Below are 22,644 nucleotides of genomic sequence, written 5' to 3'. Positions count from 1 at the left end.
GGGTGGGGGGAAATTTAAGACAATTTTTCAATAAAAGTAGATTCTGTACCTGCACAGATATTGCATTTACTTGACAAGAAGATGACCCTGATTATATGAGGATCCCCAATAATTAGATTCTATACATGAAAAATTTATACATTTGATATAATTTGCCAGGCATAGAATCTAATTAATGGAAGTTTGTCTTGAATATGTCCTCCTCCTACTTCTCCAGCAGGAAAAATAAATCTGGGGGTTCGGGTAGCCCTTTGCTTCCTCCCGACTTTTCCCACTGGCAGCCCCTTTCATCTCTCTTTACTTTCAGACCCTGTTCTCCCCAAGCACATGGAAGTGAGGAGCAAATTTGAAAAAAATAACCTTGATTAAACATGGTTGTAACTATTTGCATATAGTGTCCATGCATTTAGTTTATCCAGAATTGATGCATGTTGCCTTTTTAAAAAACTGTTGCAAGTTTTAGCACAGGTTCTCCACAAACATACTTTTGAGCAGCACGTTGGCACCTACTTATATGTGGCATAATTTTTTTCTTTTTTTTTTGGCGAAAATCTCTGTCTCTCTCTATCTGTCTCTCTCTCTCTATATATATTTATACACACATGCCTATACGTTTACTACTCTGTCTCACTTACCTGTCCATAACACACACATACGATTTACCACCACCATCATCATCCCATTACAATAAATGCAAGCAGGGCCCTGCATGCCCTTCACCATCTCCTTTTACTCATCATAATCATGAAACGCACCCCCCTGCTTCATTCTCCTTACTCTCCCCATCCTTCCCCAGTCTCCACCCCACCAACCCCCCTTTTTTTTCTTCCCAGTCCTTAGTCCACATTATATTTGTCTCTCTTTTCTTCCCTGTCATCCTCATGCTCACCCCCTCTTTGTCACTGTCATTGTCTTTCTCCTTAACATCATTGTCTTCTTTGGGGGCCCCACTCCTGAACAGTCTGTGTTAGTCTCTTCTCTTCCATATGATCTCAGCCATTATATCTCCTTCATCTTCTACCATCTTCCTGTAGTACCCTTGCAGCTCTCTTGGTACCATTTTAACACAGTTCTCAATCGAGAGGTTTGTGTGCCTGTACATAAGCAGGTTCCTAATCTTCCACAGAGCATTTCTGAAGCAGGAAATGAACTGAATGAAAAAGGCTGTTGGGGTCCTTGGCTGCTTGGTTGGATGTCTGAACAGTGTCACCTCTCTGGTCAGGGTCTTGGCCCCTGTCACCATCATGAGGTGAACGACTGGTCTCCTCCACACTTCCATGAAATATAGGTAGCCCCAGAGGAGACAGTTGATTGTTTCCTCCTTCCATCAGCATGTTTTCCCGGGGAAGGCCAGTGAGCCTCTCTGCCCCTTTCTGTGTTTCACTACCTGCATAGGGAGTGCCTAGTGGGATACCTGCCAGTTCAAGTCCCTGTGTTCCTTCTGAAGGTCCTTGTGGAAAATACATTCCCACATAGCCTGGCATCTATCTCCAGATAGTATATCTGTGAAAGAAAGTCTAGATGTTGCCCTAACCATCTCCTGCATTTTACGGTAGTTTTTTGGGGTCTTTGGTTTCTTGTTGTTTAGTATGTACTTGTTCTAAAAGTTCTCAAATCTTGTGTGGTATGAGTTCAAAGCCAAAGGCTTATGGTTTATCACATAGTTCATTGGGTTGGGCCACACCAGAGTCAACAGCATATTTAAGCTACAGTGACTCCAGAGCTCAGCACTGCTCAGGATGTATGTCTACTCCAGATACACCCGGCAAAGGGTCCATGTCCTAATTAGCCTCTACTCATGACTGGAACTGGATGATCTTGTCACAAGTCTTGGAATGCTTCAAAAATGTATATGCAGGTGACTTGCAGGGCAACCTGGTCTAGCTTCATCTCATGGAGGGTGAGGGCCACACTAATCATATGTGCCAGACTGAGAGTGGGGGCAAGAGAGGGATTCTGGGTGAACTATATGCAATGTTGTGGCTGACCATGACTGGAAAAAAGAGCTGGCAGTGAGGGGAACTGTGCAGAATGGGAACTACCAGTATGGGCCATGTCTTATTCAGTTGGGCTGCACTAACATATTCTTCTGGTAGGTTCCCATCAGTATGTTTGCCTAATATGGGCCATCTGTTTTATAGCCATGCTCAGTATTGGCTGTATTTCATCAATTTCATAGTTGGTTTCCACTGCTGAGCACATGCTGCTTTTGACAGCAGTTTAATGATAGAGAATGTATTTAATGAGATTTCCTTGTATGTGGTTATAAGATGAGGCACTTTTTTCCCCATGGTAATACAGGGGGTAGAGGGGGAGATAACCTTTTCTTGTATTTGAGTAAAATCCGTATAATACACTTATACATTTGCCAGGTATGGAATCTTAATTATTGTGGTCTAATCTTATATTCGGGGTTGTCTTAGATCCAAGTAAATACAATGTTTCTCTGATCAGTTGTTTATGCTGAAGGAATTGAATATTAGTGAATAGTTGTTTTTGGAGGGTGATGTGCCTTCACATCAAAATGGATAAATCCATTTGTGGATTTATAGAGATCTATCATGACCCACAGTCAAATTGGCAAGCTGTTTTATTCAGTAGCACCTGTACTATATAGGTTGTGAGTTTGGTTCCTTTTGAGGGAATTCCCTAATGTAGCAAAGAAAGGAAAGAGTATCAAACTAAGGATAAACCCGAGCAATGAAAATCAAATCCGGGATTGAGTTTTTAACATCCCCAAAATTTTATGGAAGTTCAGAGTCAGAGGTTTGTTTCAGAATAATCTCCCATTGTGTTGCACAGTTTAGCTCTGGATCTCTTCAGCAGAGCATTTGCCAGGAAATAGATGTTTTAGTACAAGAGACAGTTCATCTGTATTGTGTAGTAGTTAGATGGTAGTAATTAAATTCTGTTCATCAAGAAGAGTTGTGAAAACCTTTCCTGTTGAAGCCCAAAAGATCACCCATGGTTTTCCTTTGGACAGGAACTTGTGTCTTTTGGTGTATTAAGGGGATTTTTGGTTTTGGCTCAAAAGCATGTAGCGTACTTTAATTTCAGATGATTTTTTCTTTATTTCAGCTTATTTTCTCTCAAGCAAAACAGACGTTTGGAACCAGTGTTAACTGAAATGCAAACAAAAGGGTCAGCAAATCTCATGTAAGCCTGCATTTTGGAGTCTTATGGAACTCCAGGTTCACAGTCTCCTTTTAATAATAATCAGCAATATTTTATGGCAATAATATAATATTACAGTTACAAGACTAGGAGGTGGGAATTCTACACACTAATCTTAAATTTCCCTTTGAGTCTCTATATGAATGTAGATGTGGATCCTCAATAAAGTGTATGCACCTTTCTACATCTCCAGATGCCTCGATCCACCATGTAGACAACACTGACACCTGTAAAAGTGCCACTCAGCTATCACCTAACCCTATAAGAACCTTATGGGTTATTTGCAAAGCCACCAAGACAACAAGCTTCTAGAAGCCCTAATCCTAGCCAAACCCCTAAAGTCCATGAAATGTGTTTCCTTGTGTTCCTCTGCTAGTTGTATTGTCAAAGTATATGCAAAGCTGAGTGCTGCAATGTCTATGTATCTTTAGAGGATCTACCTCAGACAACTGAATTCCTTCCATCTGCAGGTTTCCATGGAGATCAAATAATACTTCACAGTAATACTTTGAGACAGAGGCCAGGTACAGACATTACACTTTTACTGGTATAAGTGATTGGAAACTTCTATACCCATAATAGAACAGAAGTTCAGCACATGTAGACTGGTTTAAAAATGGTGGAATGTGCCCTTCCCATCACCTGCAACACTTTATACTAACAGGAGTTGGCTTACCAATGTAAATATTTTAATGCAGGGTTTTCACTGATATGTGTATTTACTGCTACAGGTTTCCCTTGCTTTATGAGGGTTCTGTATATGCAGATTCACTCTTATGCAATGACCCATTTTATACCTAAAATTTGTTATATGTGAGGTAAATTCACTCTTATGCAATTGGCATAGGTGCCTCCCCCAAGCAGGTAAGTCTGTGGGGGAAGGGGGAGGGGGAGGGAAAAGGGCCATGGGCAGAGGGGCAGATTGAGAACTCAGAGATGAGGGAAGCAGCAGGGCACACGGAGGTGCAGCAGCTGGGGTGAGAGGGGCCCTGTCTGGGCTGGGTGATGGGACAAGTGGAGGCCTGGGGCCAATTTGACCCAGGGCAGAGCAGTTTATGCCAGGGATGGGGGCACAGGGTGTCAGTCCTAGGTTCTGGGTTGTGATGTTGGGCAACAGGTGGGCTGGCTGGGATATGAGGGTGCTGAAAGTACAGTCATGTGACTAGATGGCAGGTGGGAATCTGGCCCCCTGTTGGCTGGTCTGACCAGGTGCAATTTATGCCCATGGTCAGCATCTATACATGCGTTGCATCGCAGTTAATTACCTGCTGTAAGATAGTACATTAATTAGCGTTAATTAGTTCACTGAGGCCTAATAGCATTGCATGTGTAGACATTGATGTTTAATTCACAGCTAGTTAGTCTACTCCGCAGTTAAGCGTAGGTGTAGATGTGGACACTGAGGCCAGATTTTCACTGAAGATAGGAACTACGAGGTTTGATCCATTATTATTTTAAGGTATTACATATGGAATTTGACTGAGATCAGGCCCTATTATGCTAGTTCTTGTGCAAGACAGTTGCTGTCCTGAAGACATTACAAAGTAGACTAAAAAAGGCAGAAAATGAATTAGAGAAAGGAAATGTTACTATTACCAAAGGGCGAATGTGTCTTCTGTTCACTATCAATCTAAACTCTAAAGGTATGCTGCTTACAGATTTGCTATCAATCTAAAGTCTAAAGTTCCACCCACATAACTTAGGTCCATTCCGCCTTGGGCTTTTTGAATGTCTGTCAAACCTCGTTAGTCTTAGAGTACATTCCTACTGAAGTTAGGATCTATTAGCCTGTGCTCTATGCTGCCTCAGCTAGGCTTCTATGGACACCCAACCTAATTAGTTTAGATCTAGCTTTGCATATCCTAAATTCATTTATTTAATTTGTTTAATCTGTTGAAGAAGAGCTTTCTCATGCTTTTTGTTTCTATCAAGAGGTATAGGCTCTCCCTTGGGACTTTAAACTGGAAGGCAGCTCCCTGAGGCAGGGCCATGGAAAACAAGGGAGGGTCAGGGACTGGAAGGATAGGGTCTCAGAGCTGGAAGAATCTAGGGCTCTTCCCTACTTTAGAAGTAACGCTTGATAGGCTTCAGGAGGTATTCTCAGAGACCAGATGGATCTGAGGAGGTCCTGGGCAAGCAGACCCCTGGGGGGAATCCCTGAAGCATAGCTGGGGCAAAGAAGTATCCCTGCAGCCCATGTCCTGAAGTGGAACCATTAGTGGAGCCTTTGCTCCCCCACTGATGACCTTCTGCAGATGAACAAGGTGGGCTGGAGTTGAAATTGATGAGCTTTTGGGAAAACAACAGGTTTGTCTTGGCTTTGCATTCTTAGTGCAAAAGTGGTATGATTCATAGGTGGATGTGATCCCCCAGGCAGCCAGATTGTTGGTAATTTTCTCGGCACTTGGCTGTCCTTGAGAATCTCTGGAGATGCAGGGATCACTGCACACTGGCTGCCTAATAGGGTCTGTGCGAAGCTTCGGTAGCAGATTCAATTCGGAGGAGATTCGTCCCAGTTCAGGGACCAAATCTAATCAAATCAGGAGACCAATTAAAAGCTCTGAATTGATCTGAAGCATCCAAATCAATTCAGAAAAGCTTCAGAAAAGATTTGGCCACTTTGGAGAATTGGCCATAGACTAAACAGGTAGATGTGGGTGTGGCAGCACTGGGAGCTGGGGCTATGCCCTGCTACTGCCTGGAGTGAGCCAAACCTGCATGTCACTCCCCCCACGTCAGCTGGGCAAGTGGCAGTAGGGCATATCCCCCATGGCTCCCCACAATGGGGCAGAGGCAGGCACAGCCAGAGGAGTCACGGGAGAAGCTCCTGCCCTGCCCGGCCCCATCCTCTGCCTGGGCCCATCCCCTGCCTGGCCCAGCTTCCCAGCACTTAAAAAAAAAAAGCCAAAAAAAGGGCCCCTTTCTCAATGGCTCTGGCAGCAGCAACTGGGGCCTCTGAGGGCTTGTGGTAGAGCCCCCCTCACAGCATGGGGCAGTGGGGATCATCCCCTCCCGCTTGGCACCTGCGCAGCAGCTGCCCCATGGCGTGGTTGCAGCGTGGTTTGGCAGGGCACTGTGGGCTGTCCGAGAGCTTGGGCAGCTCCAGCAGTCAGCCGGAGCCTGGCACTGCTAAGCCTCAGGAGGCCAGCTTACAGACACCGTGCAATGCCCAGCCAAACTGTGCTGCACCCACGTGATGAGACAGCTGCTGCGTGGGTGCTAAGCAGAGGGGACTCTGCCATGAGCGTCCAGATGTCCCAGTCACCACTGCTGCACCTGGTGGCTGTGGAGCTTTAAAAAAACAGCCTCACACTCACTGGTTGCAGCAGTGGTGATTGGGGCCTCTGGGTGCTCATGGCAGAGCACTCCCACACAGCATGGGGCAGTGGGGGGGGCAGCAGGGATTGCTGCTCCATTGCACAGGTGCAGTGTGGCTTGGCAGGGCGCTGTTTTCTGGGAGCTGAGATGGCTTCATGTGTCAGATGGAGCCTAGCACTGCTCAGACCCAGTGGCCTCAGCTCCTAGGCAGCGCGCGGTGCCCTGCTAGCTGCACTGCCCCTGCGCCATGGGGCAGCTTCTGCATGGGTGCCAGGTGGACAGAGTGATCCCTGCTGTCCCCCACTGCCCCGTGCTGCATGGGGGCAGGGCTTTGCCACGAGTGCTCAGAGGCCCAAGTTGGTTAGTGCAGGGCTGGTTAGTGCAGGGCTTTTTTTTTTTTTTTTTTAAAAGATCCGGGACTATGCTGGGGCTGGGTGGGGAATGTAGCCAGGCAGGGCAGCCATGGGGGCTTCTCCTGTGGCTCCCTCCACCCAGGGAGAGGCAGGCGCAGCTGGAGGAGCTGTGGGAGAACCTGCAACCACCTGGCTGTGCCTGCTTCTCCGCAGCTGATCCAAATCACCAAACCTCTCCGAATCATTGCCAAATGTTCTGAAGCTGATTTGGCCAAATCGATTCAGGACAATGATCTGAATCTCCAAATAGAATCACTGTCCTCCGAATCAGCCAGATCCAAACCGAATACTTCCCTATTTGCACAGGCCTACTGCCTAACTGCAGAGTGCTGGAAGTACATACTCTTGCCATGCTCTGCAGCTTTCCACACCAGGCACTGAATGACTGTACATGCTTGCCCTGTCAGGTTTTTGTGGCACTGCAAACTTTTTAGAAATTTTTAGCACTTCAAACAAATGTCTGTCTGTACCCTTCGCTATGTGGCAAAAGTGCTTCAGAGAGGGATTTCGGATGTCTCTCAACCACTCTTGAATCTCAATCTTTTCAGTAACTGCAGATCTGTGATGGAGGTTTTATTTTGGGCTTCAGGATGGGTGTAACATGAAATCCCTCCTTTAGTACAAGGAAGTCAGAAATTTTTCACCATAACCAGTAGTAATAGAAACTGCCATTCTAGATCATATTAGTGTTGTGTCTCTGAGGATGGTGCAAGCAAACCCTACAGTAGGGGGTTATAGGATAAGCTGCCTCAAAGAAAATTTCTTCCTAAATTTCATAAGCTAGAGGTTTCCTTACGCCCTGGAGCAGAAGCATCTAGTTCTGAGCTAAAATGCATATAAATTTCTCTTTGTTATTTGGAATCTTGTGCCTGGTCTTAATATTATCATGAGTATAATATTCTTAATAATATATGGCTATGAGTTCCATATATTATTTATGCACTACATGCAACTTATTTCCTTTTACCTGTTTTAATTTTCTACATTTCAGTTTCATTGAATAGCCCCTTGCTCTTGTTCCAGCATTCAATCCACCTTCTCTAGTTACTTTCTATGCTTCATTCTCTATTAATATTCTTCCTGTGTACTTTCATTTTCTTCGGTGGGCTGCTTTATGGTGCCTTGATGTTAGTGCCTTAGGCACAACAGAATGAACAACTATAAATAGATACTTCAGGGCTTGGGGGAGCATCTATTCACCAAGGCCCCCAGGAGAGGATGAGAAATAATGGGCACAAACTGATTGAAGATAGCTTCAGGTTTGACATAGGGAAAAACTTCTTTACAAGTTGAGTGCTGAGGGTTTGGTATGGTCTCCCCTCAGAGGTGGTACAGTCATCCACCCTGGCAATCTTCAAAAAACGTCTTTCCTCCCATCTTGCTGGGATCATCTGATCCCAGCAGTCTTTCCTGGCCAAGTGCAGGGGGGATGGACCTGATGATCTGTAAGGTCCTTTCCAGCCCCTAAATATCTATGAAACAAGCATCCCAGGTAGAAATAGGAAATAATTACTTATTAGAGCTCAATAGAATATTTTTAATTATGAAACATTTTGTAGTATCCATTTTCACAAGGGTTCAAAAGGGTCCCATTTTAATTTTAATTTAAAAGTTTTTTTAAAAGTTGTTAAAAGTTATACCATTTTTTCATTCAGTAAAAATCAGCAGTTTTTTGGTAAATGAAGAATTTTGAAAGTAGGTTTTTGATAACATTTGATTTGGTGTAAACTTTTTTGCAAACCTAGAAAGTTATGAAGTCAGCATTTTTGGGAATTATTTATGGTTTTGAATAAAAGCCCATTTCAAATATGAACATCAGCTGCTATCTTTAGGAGCTGATGTTCATATTGTGCCTTCCCCCTCTAACCTTTCTATCAGGTGCCAGTGGCAGCAGTCAAGGTTTGAAGTCTAATGCTTTTGGGGACAAATAAGAACACAACCTTTACTGTATATTTAAAATCAAATGATCAAAACTCAATTGATTATCTAGAATGTTGCCAATCCCCAGAGTTCCAAGTATTAATTGTTCAGCTTGTTGAGGTCCAGAACTCATAGTCCCAAAGTGATACCCATCCACACAAACCCTAGTCATGGGTTCAGTCAAACTCAGTGCAATCAATATATAGAACTGGAAGAGTGGTTATCTGCTTATTGGCTCCAGTGCACAGAAGTCTGCTTCCCCTGGTACTACTCCCACCTACTTCTACCTGGCCCAGTTCTGTGATCCTTGCTTAGAGCACTAAAGACAGTGGCACTAGTACTGAAACTTTACTCACATGAGTATTCCTGCCATACAGTTAATTCCATGAATAGGATTATTCTTTAGAGCACATGTAGGACTGATTAAATACTTCATAGGAACAATTTTCCCCTCACAAAAATCCAGACACTTCTTGAGTGGAATACAGTATCTTTGTTTAACTGTATTTAATGAGACTATAGTTTGGGAAGAGGAGAGGAGAATGCCATGCGCAATTTCAACTTAATGAAGTTTTTCAAGACAGAATTTAATCAAGGTAGAGGAACAAACAATTTTCCTCCTAAGAAGAAACAGACCTGAACTGATCAGTCTGGTCTCAGACCTGAACTGATGGTTGGAACTACAATTTTGGGGGGTTTCTATAGGCTTATCTGTGTACTTTACAACCTACTTTTAAAATTCATATATTTGATTTTGATGTCTGTGATTCTTAGAGAGCTCTGATGGGTTTTTTATTTATTCATTGCACCTAGTTGAAAAACAAAAATATTTTTCAGTAAACATCAAATTTTATCCAGAAAAAGTTTGTGGAAAAATTATCTAAGGATTTCCTGAACCAAATCAAAATTGTTCATCTGGAAGTGCAGGAATGACCATGAAATAATTGGGTTTTCATTTGAATTTCTAAATACCTTGTAGTCTGAATATTTTGTTAGGGTGCATTATTTGTTGTATTGGCAACACAGAAATCTCCTTTTTTCTGGCTGGTTGTTAGTACAGTTAAAGGTCACCAGGCCTGATTTAGCCACATTACAAGATGTATGGAATATCAGTTGGCTAGAACTTCAAGTAAAAATGAAAAGTCTCTCAATGAGGAGCCAATCACTAAGTCCTAATGAACACATTTCTTCTTCTCTTTTTGTTGCTTTGATTAGGAAACTGCTGGAAGACTGTTGTGATCCTGGTCATCTCTTTGCTATGACAAAACAGAATTCCCCCATGGGAAAGAACCTCTGGTTTGATGGGGAATTCTTATACTCCTTCACTATTGACAATGCAACTTACTCCCTTTTCCCACAGGTTAGTAACATTCTTATTCTTTTCACTTCATCCCTTTATTCTCCTTTAGAAGATAACACTGTAAAAGCTAAATCAGTCTGGCTAGAAGACTGATTATAAGAAATAAACTGCATCTGCACTTCTCATTGCTGAACATTCTCTTGTAATTTTTTAAAATTTAGATGTACCATAAATTTAAAACAATATTAATTACATACATAGCCAGAAGAGTAGCTATAAATATTTTTCCTGTGGCTACTTAGCCCCAGCATTTAAAGACTGTGATACTGACTTAAGATCTTGACTCTTTTTAAGTTATATATTTGTCATTTCTTGTGACCCAAGTGCTCAAATTTCAGTAAATTACATTTTCAAAGGCATCTCTGAAACCATGAGGGGTAGAAACTAAGTACAAGGCTCAGATTCTTGCCTGTTTGCCCACCTTGAGAAGCTAGAGCTTTAAATAAAGCATCAACTCTAGCAAGGCTTGTGACAAAATTGAGTTGGTAGTGCAACAAATCTCACTGTGAAGACTATTGAAGAAATTTACATTCCTCATCTAGCCTGCCAGGATTTGCCAGTATTCCTGGCTTAATCCCTTTTTTTCCTTCCAAAGGGCAGCTTTTGGCTTGCATTTGGGCCCAAATTCAATTTGAATCAATGCCAAGGAAGTCAGTGGAATTGTAGCCATTATATCACGGTTGACTATATCAAATCGTGGTTTAATTTAAAAGGCCAACAAATAACTGAAGGGCTAAATTCTGATTTCAGTTAAACTGATGTAAAATGGAGTAACTCCTTAATCTTTGTGACTTCTGAATCTGAATTGATTTTAGATTTATATTAATCACAAATAACCCATTAAGCTGCTCATAAAAGAGTTCCTAGTTATTTTTAATGGTCAAACCCCATATCTCCAGTTTTTGTTCTTTTTGTTCAGCTTGGAATTTAACTAATCTACAGTTTGAAATAAGTAAAGATTACCTATTGTCATGCCTGTTGATGCTGTGGGACGATGGGCGATGCGTTCTTCTGGAGCTTGAGGAGCTTGATCCTGTGCACCCTGGGAATTTCTGCACAAGGATCAAGCAGAAGAATTAGCTGAGTTACCGCAATAGTTGCACCAGCCCACAATACTTTAAGTGTTCCAAGCTGTTGGACTAGCCCCATCCCTATTACCAACCCATGTTTAAGTCAAAATGGAAACATCCTATAGTTTAAAGTTACTTGTCTTCCTAGCCACCCCTTCCCTGGACAGAAATTGTAGGATATGTTGGCAGATGTAGAATTCTACTTCCTGAGGGATGGAGGCAGTTAACCGATCTGGGGTTCTAGAGGAACTTGAATAGTTTAGCCTCCAGGTTATAGGGAGACATTAAAATTATTGAGAGAATTTAAAAACAAAAAATAGAAGTATTGTGGCCAACTCCTTCAACCTGAATTGGTTATAGTGGTATGTGAGCTCTGTTATACCTAAAGCTCTTTGTTTGGAAGATTAACACTAAGGATTCTAAAATTTCTGTGCTTCTTTTGACTTGGAATCTGTGTCTCAATTGAGCATGGTAGAGTTTAGTGGTCTAAATTTTGTTATTTCATCAACTGGTTCCTAAGATAAAACCTGCACAGATACATTCACAAGCCACAGGAGCATTCCATAAAATCAACCCAGTTATTTCAGGTTTTTAAAAAATGTGCACATGTAGCTTAAACCATGACTCAAAGCACTTCCCAAATGATCTATGTTGCTATACATTTATCTCAGCCAGTGCACAGCATCTGTTTCCTCTTTAGAGAGACGGTGTTGAAAATTTTATTAGCAAAAACATTGAGCTTTGCAGTATGGCATTGTAGGGGAGTGAATCTTTAGCCACAGTATGTACCACCTCCCCGTCTCAGGACCGCCCACTGGAGGCGGAAGGAGTGACTCACCACTGGGTGGGTGTTCGTGCGCGCCTGTCTCGCCTGCCATGACTTTGATGATGACTCCAATAGGTTCAGTTGGTCCAGCGTGTACAGTCCAGAAATGAGACTCTTTCACTCTGGGGTCCCAGGTTGATGAGGGCTCCTCCACCCCTACACCCTCGCCCGATCCACCGGGGGCGACCGTCCAACTGGATCGGTCATTCGTTTGTGATGTTCCAAAAAGGAAAACAAGGTGTAGCCAATGAAAAAAACCACAGCCGAGGGCACCTGGCTGAATTCAGCCATCTCAATGGCGTGTGGTCAGTCGTTAACTTGAATTCGCGCCCCAATAGATAATACCTGAAGTAGTCCACTCCCCACTGGATGGCCAGGCACTCTCGCTCAGTGGTGGAATACCTTTTCTCATGTTCATTTAACTTTCGGCTGGTGAACGCGATGGGCCGCTCCGCTTCTTCCACCTCCTGGGTAAGGACCACCCCCAGGGCGTAGGCCAAGGCGTCGGTCTGTAGGGTGAAAGGTAAGGCAAAATTGGGGGTATGAAGCATTGCCTCCTGGCACAGGGCCCGTTTGAGTTTTTCGAAGGCCTGTCACTGTTCTGTATTCCACTCTATGGCATATGTCTTGCACCCCTTCGTTGTCTCCACCAACGGGTGGGCGATTTCCGCAAACCAGGGTATGAATCGCCGGTAGTAGCTAGCCAGGCCTAAAAACGCCCGCATTTGCTTTTTCGTTGCGGGCGCCACGTAGTTTTTAATGGCTTCGACTTTGTCCATCAAGGGCCTCACACGTCCCTGTCCAACCAGAAAACCTAGGTATTTGGTCTCCCGTTTACCCAAGGCGCATTTTTTCGGATTGGCTGTGAGTCCTGCCTGCCTTAACTCGAGCAGGACAGCCTTCAGAGCTCTTAAGTGCTGTTCCCAGGTCTCTGTGTAGATGACGATGTCGTCTATATACGCCAACGCGTACTCCTGATGGGGCACGAGGACCCAGTCTATTAGTCGCTGGAAGGTGGCTGCAGCCCCGTTCAGCCCAAACGGCATCCTTTTAAATTCAAAGAGGCCCCAAAGGCGTGCCAAAAGCCGTCTTTGGCTGATCCTCTTTTCTTAATGGGATCTGCTAGTACCCTTTCAACAAATCTAGCGTAGATATGAATTTAGCTTGTCCTATGCATTCGACTAGTTCGTTTACCTGAGGCATAGGGAATGCATCAAATTGAGTAAGTGCGTTCAATTTCCGAAAATCGATACATAGCCTCAAGCTCCCGTCCGGTTTCGTTACGGCCACGAGGGGACTGCGCCATGGGCTACAGCATGGCGTGATAATCCCTTGCTCTAACATTTTTTGTAGCTCCTCCTTAAAGGGGTGGTATCGATGGTAAGGGATTCTACGCCACTTTTCCCGTGCCACCTGGTCTCCCTTCACTATGATTTGATGTTCCACTTCAGTGGCCTTCCCTGGCTTATCTGAAAAAACGTCCCTGAATTCCCTTACGAGGCTCTGCAGTTCCTGTAACTGTTGGGGTTTCAGCTGGCTCCCTACTGGGATCTGCTTGGGGTCTATGGGACTCTGCTGATTATCCCCCATTTGTATCCCGAATTCATCGGACTCAGGGTCCAGAGAGATTAGTAGGCCCTGTGGCTCGTGCCATTCCTTCAGGAGGTTAATATGGTAGATTTTCTTTTCCTTTTTGACCCCTTCCCATAGGACCTCGTAATCAACGGGACCTACCCTCTGTATCACTGTAAATGGCCCTTGCCAACAGGTTAGGAATTTGCTGTTTGAGTTTGGTAATAATGCTAGCACTTTTTGCCCGGCTTGCAATTCTCGGGCTTTTGCGTGCGCATCATACCTTTCTTTCTGTTGACGCTGTGCTTGTTCCAGGCTATCATGGGCCATCACTCTCGCTGCTTGGAGCCACTCCTGTAAGTTCTGGACATATTCTGCCGCCCCCTTGCCTGGACCCGGGTCTGCCTCCCATCCTTCCCAAACAACATCCAATAGACTGCGGGGATGGTGACCAAAAACTAACTCAAAGGGAGAATAGCCCAGTGACGACTGCAGGGCATCTCGTATTGCAAATAATAAGGGTGGGACCAGTAGGTTCCACTTCCTGGAGTCGACTTGAGCACAGCGGCGTAACATCCCTTTTAAGGTACCATTAAAGCGCTCGACCAGCCCATTTATTTGTGGGTGGTATACTGTCGTCCTAAGGTGACGTATCTGTAACACTTTGCACAGGGCTCCTAGGACCGTTGACATAAAATTCAACCTTTGGTCCGTTAATATTTCATGGGGTATCCCAAATCTAGCCACCCACCTCATCAGTTCTTCCGCCACCTTGGGTCCTGTAACAGTCCGCAGGGGTATAACCTCTGGGAAACGGGTCGCATAGTCGATGAGGACGAGCACGAACTGATGTCCTGCTACGCTATGGGGAAGCGGGCCCATCACATCCAAGGCTATTCGGGCAAATGGTTCCCGTACCACTGGCAGTGGCTGTAGGGGCACCTTTGGAGGCTTATAAGAACTCACCCTTTGACATAGGTCACAGGTTTTACAAAAATTTTCGACCTCTTCATACATGTTAGGCCAGAAGCACCATCTGGCTAGGTGGGCCTCTGTCTTATGCCTTCCTAAGTGCCCCCCGAGGGGATTTTTATGCGCCAGCCGTAACAAGGGTTCCCTATAGGGGCGAGGTGTTACAAGCTGGGCTACCTCTTCCCCCGCCATCCTGCCCCGTTTGATCAGATACATTAACCCTCTTCTAACTTCAACCCGGGGACCTGATGCTCGGTACTTGGAGGGGCTTACCTGCTGGTCATGTTCCACAGGATCTTCTCTTCTAAATGGTCTCAGCTCTTCGTTGGCCTCCTGAGCCTCCCGAAATTGTTGCTGTTCACCAACGTCTCTAGCTCCAGATCGTCTGTTGTCCCGGGATCGGTCCCCATCAGCCCCTCCTACAGGCTCTCCGATCTGTTGAAAGTATCAATGATCTCAAATATCTCGGGCCAGTCCCGCCCCAGGATCATGGGGTACAGGATGTCCTCTTTTAGACCGACGAGCATTCTCCAATGGACCCCTTGCACCCGTACTTCCAGCAGGCGCCTTTTGAAGAATGATTTTCGTTTATGCAAGCACACCAGCTGGACTCTAGCGCATTGAGGCACTTGTTCCCAATCTACTAGAGATGGGCGTACCAGCGATTGGGCACACCAGTGATTGGGCACATCCTGTGTCCACTATTGCTGAGAGGGGGCGGCCCCCGACCCATGCTTGGACCTCAGGGAGGGGCTGTACACTCGGTGGCAAGCTGGTACACACCCCGCACTCCATTGGTTCCCCTTCCGGGGCCTCTCCTGCTCCTGGAGACCTTTCAGGGTTGCTTTGGTCCTTTGCTCCCCTCCACCGCATGCCCTGTGGGCAAACCCGTGCGATATGTCCATGTTTCCCACAGACAAAACAGATCGGGCCGGTCGGACTCGCCCTCCTTTCTCCCTTCATCTCCCTGTCCTTCCTTGACGGTATGTCTCAGCCCCGTGTACCTTTGTCACGTCTCGACTCCCCTTGTGCTGCGTCAAACTGTTCGGCCAACTGGAGAGCTCATCGAGATGTAGCTGGGCCATGGCACCTCAACCAGCGCTGGGTATCCTCCTCCAGGTCGGTCAGGAACTGCTCCAATAATATTTGGTCGCAAATTTCCTCTTTTGATGCTACTTCAGGACATAGCCACTTATTCATTTGGTCTGCCAGTCCCTGCCACAAAGCTCGGGGAACTTCTGCCTCCTGCGGTTTCTTCTCACGGAATGCTTGGCGGTGCCTATCTGGGGTTATATCCAGCCTCTGCAAAATCTCTGTTTTGACTTTGTCGTAATCTTGGGCATCACTTCAGGACAGGGCCCGGTATGCCGCTTGAGCCTGTCCGATCAGCAAGATCCCCAAGTACCCGGCCCATTTTACTCTTTCCACTCCTGCGGCTATGGCCGCCCTCTCAAAGGCCTCCAAAAAGGCCTCGGGGTCGTCTTCTTTAGTCATCTTGGGCATATTAAAGTCCCATGGCCCTTTCTGGGCATGTGCCTGTTGCTATCAAATGTTCTTGTATACTAGTTTGTCTTAAAGAATATTGCTGCTGCTGTTGCAGCAGCTGAGCCATTAAATTTATGGCTTGCTGCCAGGGTTCTGCCCCTGCTAGTCCCGTTGGGTGCTCCATTTGGATGTTTAGTCTGGCCTAGGAAGCCACTGCCGCGTTCCCGGCCAATGCACCACTTTGTAGGGGAGTGAATCTTTAGCCGCAGTATGTACCGCCTCCCCGTCTCAGGACCGCCCACTGGAGGTGGAAGGAGTGACTCATCGCTGGGTGGGTGTTTGTACGCGCCTGTCTTGCCTGCCATGACTTTGATGATGACTCCGATAGGTTCAGTTGGTCCAGCGCGTACAGTCCAGAAATGAGACTCCTTCATTCTGGGGTCCCAGGTTGATGAGGGCTCCTCCACCCCTACACCCTCACCCAATCCACCGGGGGCGACCATCCAACCAGATCGGTCATTCGTTTGTGATGTTCCAAAAAGGAAAACAAGGTGTAGCCAATGAAAAAAACCACGGCCGAGGGCACCTGGGGTGTGCCACCGGCTTTGATTCTCAACAGCCGACCCCGGTGCTCCCCTGTCTGCAGAAGGGTGGGGAACTCCCCCTTTTACTCTGGGACGGGCTGCTCCACCTGTATCACCCAAAGGGAAAAGAAAAAAACAAACAAACACATATACCGGTGACTCCTGCGTCCCGGCGTCTGCTCCGTTGCCGTCCCCTACGTCTCCGGCCTGTACAGGGTCCTGGCCGCTCCCCGCGGCCTTTAGCCTTCTTCATCCTTGTTGGGCCTGATGCCCTGGGTCTTGAGGCCCGCTGGGCCGCTTACCCCAAAAAGTCCAGCCGCACCTCCAAGCGGCTCGGATCCGCTGGAGAGTGCTCCCACCGGCGTCAACTCCTCCGCCTGCTTCTTCCGGATCCGCCGCCTCCTGGGCCGGTTCCGGTGCCCCTTTTATCCTGCTCCGGGCCCTTCCTGCTGTGTCCCTTGCAAAGGGTAAGTTCCCACCGCCCTCTTTGAGCCCGGGCCCGTGGGGGATTCTCAGGGGCGTCTAGGTGGGGTTGCTCGGAGCCAGCCGCCTTCTCTTCTCCCTTACAGGCATACACCAAACTTAAATGTGAAAGAGAGCATTGCTGTAAATAGTATCACAAAAAAGGCTAGAAGGGACTTCAAGAGGTAACCAAGAGGTAATCTAATGTAACCCCTTGCTCAAGGCAGGATCATCTCTCTCAACCATTTCATGCAAGTGCATGTCTAACCTATTGTTAAAACTGCCCAGACAACCTTCTCTCACAGCTACCAGGTACAGTAACCAAAAACATTAAGGCCACCTGAAATTGCTTCAGGTAAAGCAGTGGGACAGGGGCACTGTTAATGTCATTCTGCTGTAAGAACAGGAAGTAGTTTGTTATAATACACTTGAGAAATTCAAGGACCATGCCTTCTTCTGCAAGGAAAGCAAAATACCCACAGTCAATGATGATCTGACCATAGGGTAAAACTCCTTCCTGTTCCCAAGTGTGGCGATCGGTTTGACCGTGAGCAGAGAATCAGAAGTTATCGCCAGGATTTTTAGTTCCAGCAAGAGTATTGGTAGAATCCCCAGCCTCCCCAGCAGTTAAGCCCTTGCACGCTTCAAGCCCAAACCCTGCATTTGGCAAAATTCTGGGAAGGATTGCTGAGTGTGTGGCTAGAATTTTTTTATAGACATGTCTATACTGCCTGTGTGCCCTACCTGGAAATATGTGCTAAGCATGTAACCTAGTGCTGCTCTTTAGTCTCCCTTTCTTAGGCATGCTACTAAACTATTATTCAACTACACAAACACAGACGTAGTGCCTCATTTCTAAGATTTGGTAACAGTGAGTGAGCTGGAGGGAGGGGATTTGCATTGGCTGTCCCAGGTATGGCACAGAGACAGTATAAGTAGGTCCTAAGCCAAGGGAACTTTGAATGATTGAAAAATATACCCTTAATGGTATAGCTATAAGAAAAATGTAAATAACTGGGTTTTTTTAAATTGAGATTTATACCTGTGACCACAAAGTGTTGATTATGCAGTTACTTCCTGAGAAGTTTCATGCTGTTTGGAAAGTAGTTTTGAGCAGCCCAAATCTTAGAAATTTCTTTTGGAGTAGAAACTTCTATTGACCTATATATTGCCAGGGGGTAGAGTGCCTTGGTATGAGTGTTTAAGGTTTGCTGCAAGAAAATTCCTCAAATCAAAGTTTCAAAGACAAATGTGTGAATATAGCAAAGACTAGCCCATCAGAGTGGGACACCCAGGGGCTGAGGTGAGATGGAAAGATTCCTCGTAATGGTACCTGATGTCATAGTTATGAGGTAACTCAGAATACTGTGGTCCTAGGACTGAACTCACCTCCTGTGTATTCATTGACTGTATAATTGAGATCTACTTTGGCGAGAGCTTGAGGAGGAACAATGGGCACAAATAGTGAAATTTTAATCCATTGTGATCACAGTTTTATTTTATTACTTTATTCTGTTTTATATCTTCATGTGGTTCATGTGAAGCGTTTATGTGGAGAAGTGATCACATATGAAGATCAACTTATGTCCAAGTGCACTACTATCAGTAACTCTATAGCTTTCTTCAATTGAACATACACATTCTATGATGTTGCTTCCATCCTCCAATGCAAACACGTTCTCTGACAAGACAGTAGGGTGGCGGGAAAAGAGGTTTTTGGAATAGCTTGTTGGTGTTTGGTAAGTTTGACCTTTTGGGAGTCCCACTAAATTGCAAAGATTTTATTTCCTAGCAGCATTGGGAGACTTGAAATGGCTTGGGAAAATAACTGGATAGAGCAGGTATTTGTGAGAGGTAACGGGGACACAACTCCTTTATAGAACTGTGTGATATTCCTGTGTATCTGCTTACACAGGGAGCATGTGAGGTCTGTTTAACACATTTCAAGGATATGACTGATGTAGTTTAGTGTGGTTGAATCGGGGTCACTGAAATTCCATTTGAGAAGGACATTGCAGCTGGGACTATCTTTATCCAAACCACTCTTGAAGTAGACCAGGGTATTCTCTGCTTATTTTGCCAGACATAATGATGGGACATGACTTTCTCATAGTCTTCATCCTCAGCATCATAGCCCTTCTTGAGGGACTCATGGAGCAGCTTCTGACCTGCTGCTGGTGTTTGTCAAGATTTTGATCTTTCTCTTTCTTGTTCAAGAGAGCTCGTGATTCTTAAAATTCTTATGGAGAAGCTCTTTCACAGGTAGAACTGCATAGGTGCTCATACAACAGAGATCTATGACTCAAATTGGATGTATGCCAGTAATACCTGCCTGGTGTGGTGGTAGTATGTGCTGTGTAGTTAGTACATGCAAAGTTTCATTTTCCTTCATGAGTTATGGAGGTGGTCAGTGGAAAAACCTTCCCAGGTGTAAAGCAAGGCACTCAAACAGTCTGAAAGAAACAACATAATCACCAGGAATGGATCACCAGGTATTTTGTGTGGGGCACAGGGAGTTCAGCTTGCATCTGTTGAAGCTGGTCAGTCTTGAGGAGAAACCACCAGAGGATTGCCTGGTGAACTTTGGCAGCTTCAGCACTTGCAGAAGTTGGAATGCTCTGTTTCAGGGTCTGTTACAATAATACATATTGTAAATGTAAATGAAGTTTGACATGGATATACCACGTTAGAAGGTCTTTTGGATAAAGTAGCATGAGCTGGGTTACTGTTCTATCCATTTTATTGCATGAAAGTTCTCAGGTTTAGGACCCCAAAATACCAGAGATTCCAGTTGTTCATTCAAGAGGCAATGATCTGAGTTGCATCCCAAGTGTACAACTTTAATAAAGCAACAAAGGCATATTTGAACAATGTTATACATTTGTGCCCAGGAGCAGTGATGTCTTTCTCTGATGTGGCCAAATATATCCTATAACAGGACTATGACATGAATTAATAAAAACTGAGATCAGAGGTTTTTGAACATAAAAATGTTTTATGTATGAAAGAGACGCATTACAAGTTGAGGCCCCCCATCTTGTTTTTTGCACAAATGAGGTACAGCTATCAGAGAAGAGACGGAGGAGCTGAAGAGGATCAATAGTTTATGATCAGAACATAATGGCATGAAAAAACAGGTCTTAAGAGCCATCCTGACTAAATACATACCCCACTTAATTTAGTTTCTACGAAGTCTTCCTAGTTAAAAAGGTGTAGAGATAAGTATAGTTTCATAGTTGGTAGGGTTGGAAGGGACCTGAGCAGAGCATCAAGTCTGACCCCCTGCCATGGGCAGGAAAGGATGCTGGGGTCAAACAACCCCGGCAAGGTGTCTATCTAGCCTCTTTTTGAAGACCCCCAGGGTAGGAGTGAGCACCACTTCACTTAGAAGTTGGTTCCAGATCCTAGCCGCCCTGACTGTGAAGTAGTGCCTCCAGATGTCTAGCTTGATTCTACTCTTCGTCAACTTATGGCCATTATTCCTTGCTACTCCCAGTAGTGCTTGGGGGAACAGGGACTTTCCCATTGCCTGCTGGTCCCCCTTGGCCAGTTTATAGATGGCCACCAGATCCCCCCTCAGCCTTCTCTTGTGGAGACTGAACAGGTTCAGGTCTCGTAGCCTGTCCTCGTAGGGCCTGCCCTGCTGCCCCCTGATCATGCAAGTGGCTCTCCTCTGAACCCTCTCCATGTTGTCCACATCCCTCTTGAAGTGCAGCGCCCAGAACTGGACTCAGTACTCCAGTTGTGGCCTGACCAATGCCATATAGAGAGGGAGTATCACCTCCTTGGACCTGCTTGAGATGCATCTGTGGATGCATGACAAGGTGCGGTTGGCTTTCCTGACCGCGTCCCCACATTGGCAGCCCATGTTCATTTTGGAATCAATGATGACTCCAAGATCCTTTTCTGCGTCTGCACTGACAAGAAAGGAGTTCTCCAACCTGTAGGTATGGTGCCGGTTGTTCCTCCCCAGGTGCATCTCCTTGCACTTGTCAGTGTTGAATCCCATCCTATTCTCACCCACCCCTGTAATCTGTCTAGGTCCAATTGCAGCCTATTCCTCCCCTCATAGGTTGCATAGGACCATGCTGTTCAGCCCATGTCGCTCCCCATGGGTCTGGAAATTTGGTAGCATGGGAGCAGTAATTAACACTGCCACCATGCTACTGTTGCCAAATGTACAGCACACAGGCTACACCACATTAGAAAATGATGGACTAAAATGCCGGTGTGTTGCCCCTTCCTTCTGATGGCAGTATGCTCAAAGTTGCACAGTGTTAGACAGCAGTATATACTGAGTTAGATCCTTGCAGACTTTAATTAAAATTTTATGGGACAAACTGTCTTGTCAGTGATCTATTTTGTCTCTTAAAATAAAGCTTGGATAAAGTCAAAGAGGTGAGACAACACAATCAATAGAGAGAATGAGGTGTCAGTAATGATGGTAACATTTTGCAGTCTTTTCTGAAGTGGCTGAAAGCATACACGAGGTCTGGTCAATGTGGTCTCCTCATTTAACAATAAAATCAACAGGGTCAGACACTAGAGTCAAATAGATAGATAGTCATATACTTCAGCTACTTGTGAATGCAAGCCTAGAAAGTCTTAGAAGACGCACAAGTGTGGTAGCTCGTTTGACTGCTCTCCGGAATCCTCTACACTCAAAAATGGAAATGTGAGTTATGAAACCAAGTGCTCTTCCAAGGCATTTTGACTACATACAACCAGATACACACACACACACACACACACACACACGCAAGCTCAAGTTACTGAACCTGGGTTTTTCAAATAAAGGAAAACAGTAAGGTTGTGGCAACATGGAGAATCAAACATACCACATAACCCTGGGGTATGTGAAAAGTATATGGTTTATAAGATCTCCTGGTTGTCCTGCCTTTTTGGGCCTAAAAAGAAGAAAAAAGTTTTAAAAAGAGGTAATGCCAGCCTTACTGTATTAGAGAATGTTATATTGGAGTGTAGAGACGCTGCCTTCTCAGTCTGATTGTGATAGATTTGGCATTACTCAGGAAATTTAGATGGTACTTGTAAGTTTGAGGCCAATTTGTGGCTTGTCTCTGCCTCACAGAATAAGGTTGAACTGTCAAACAGTTTTACCACAGACTGGAAACTTCATATTTTTGACCCTCAGAGGTCTGCTATTGTTAATCTAGAGCAGGGGAAAATAAGAATATATCTTTCAGGCTATATCTATGCTCACCTGCTTCCACTACCACAAGCCATCAGAATGTATGCAGACCCTACTTATGCTATACCTGCAGGCTTGCCCACATCAACTGCACTGCAAAAGTGCAAAGTACACTCTGAAAAGACACCAGTTGCTGAATGGACCATCATAGCTGGTTGACATGGTAGTGTGTCTTCATCCTTACTGTGCTCTGCAGAGGTGCCGTAACTCCTTTGGCAGAGGGGAGAGTTCTGCTGCTACAGAGGGGCTTCATAGCCCTACTGGCAAACCTTTATAGTG

The 22,644-nt window shown here is 45.2% G+C and overlaps 1 protein-coding gene across 1 annotated transcript in view; it reads left to right on the top strand.

Annotated features, from left to right (window-relative positions):
- ST8SIA1 (ST8 alpha-N-acetyl-neuraminide alpha-2,8-sialyltransferase 1) overlaps positions 1-22,644 on the top strand; it is a 245,270-nt gene that overhangs the window by 57,425 nt on the left and 165,201 nt on the right. The window contains exon 2 of the mRNA XM_019544425.1: positions 10,041-10,185. Within this exon, the coding sequence (XP_019399970.1) occupies positions 10,041-10,185 (145 nt within the window). The remainder of the gene's footprint in view (positions 1-10,040; positions 10,186-22,644) is intronic.

This window comes from Crocodylus porosus, unplaced genomic scaffold (assembly GCF_001723895.1).
Source record: "Crocodylus porosus isolate Cpor-Errol unplaced genomic scaffold, CroPor_comp1, whole genome shotgun sequence".
Lineage (NCBI taxonomy): Eukaryota > Metazoa > Chordata > Crocodylia > Crocodylidae > Crocodylus > Crocodylus porosus.
The sequence above is the reverse complement of the archived record's forward strand: the minus strand, read 5'-3'. Positions and strand labels throughout refer to the sequence as shown.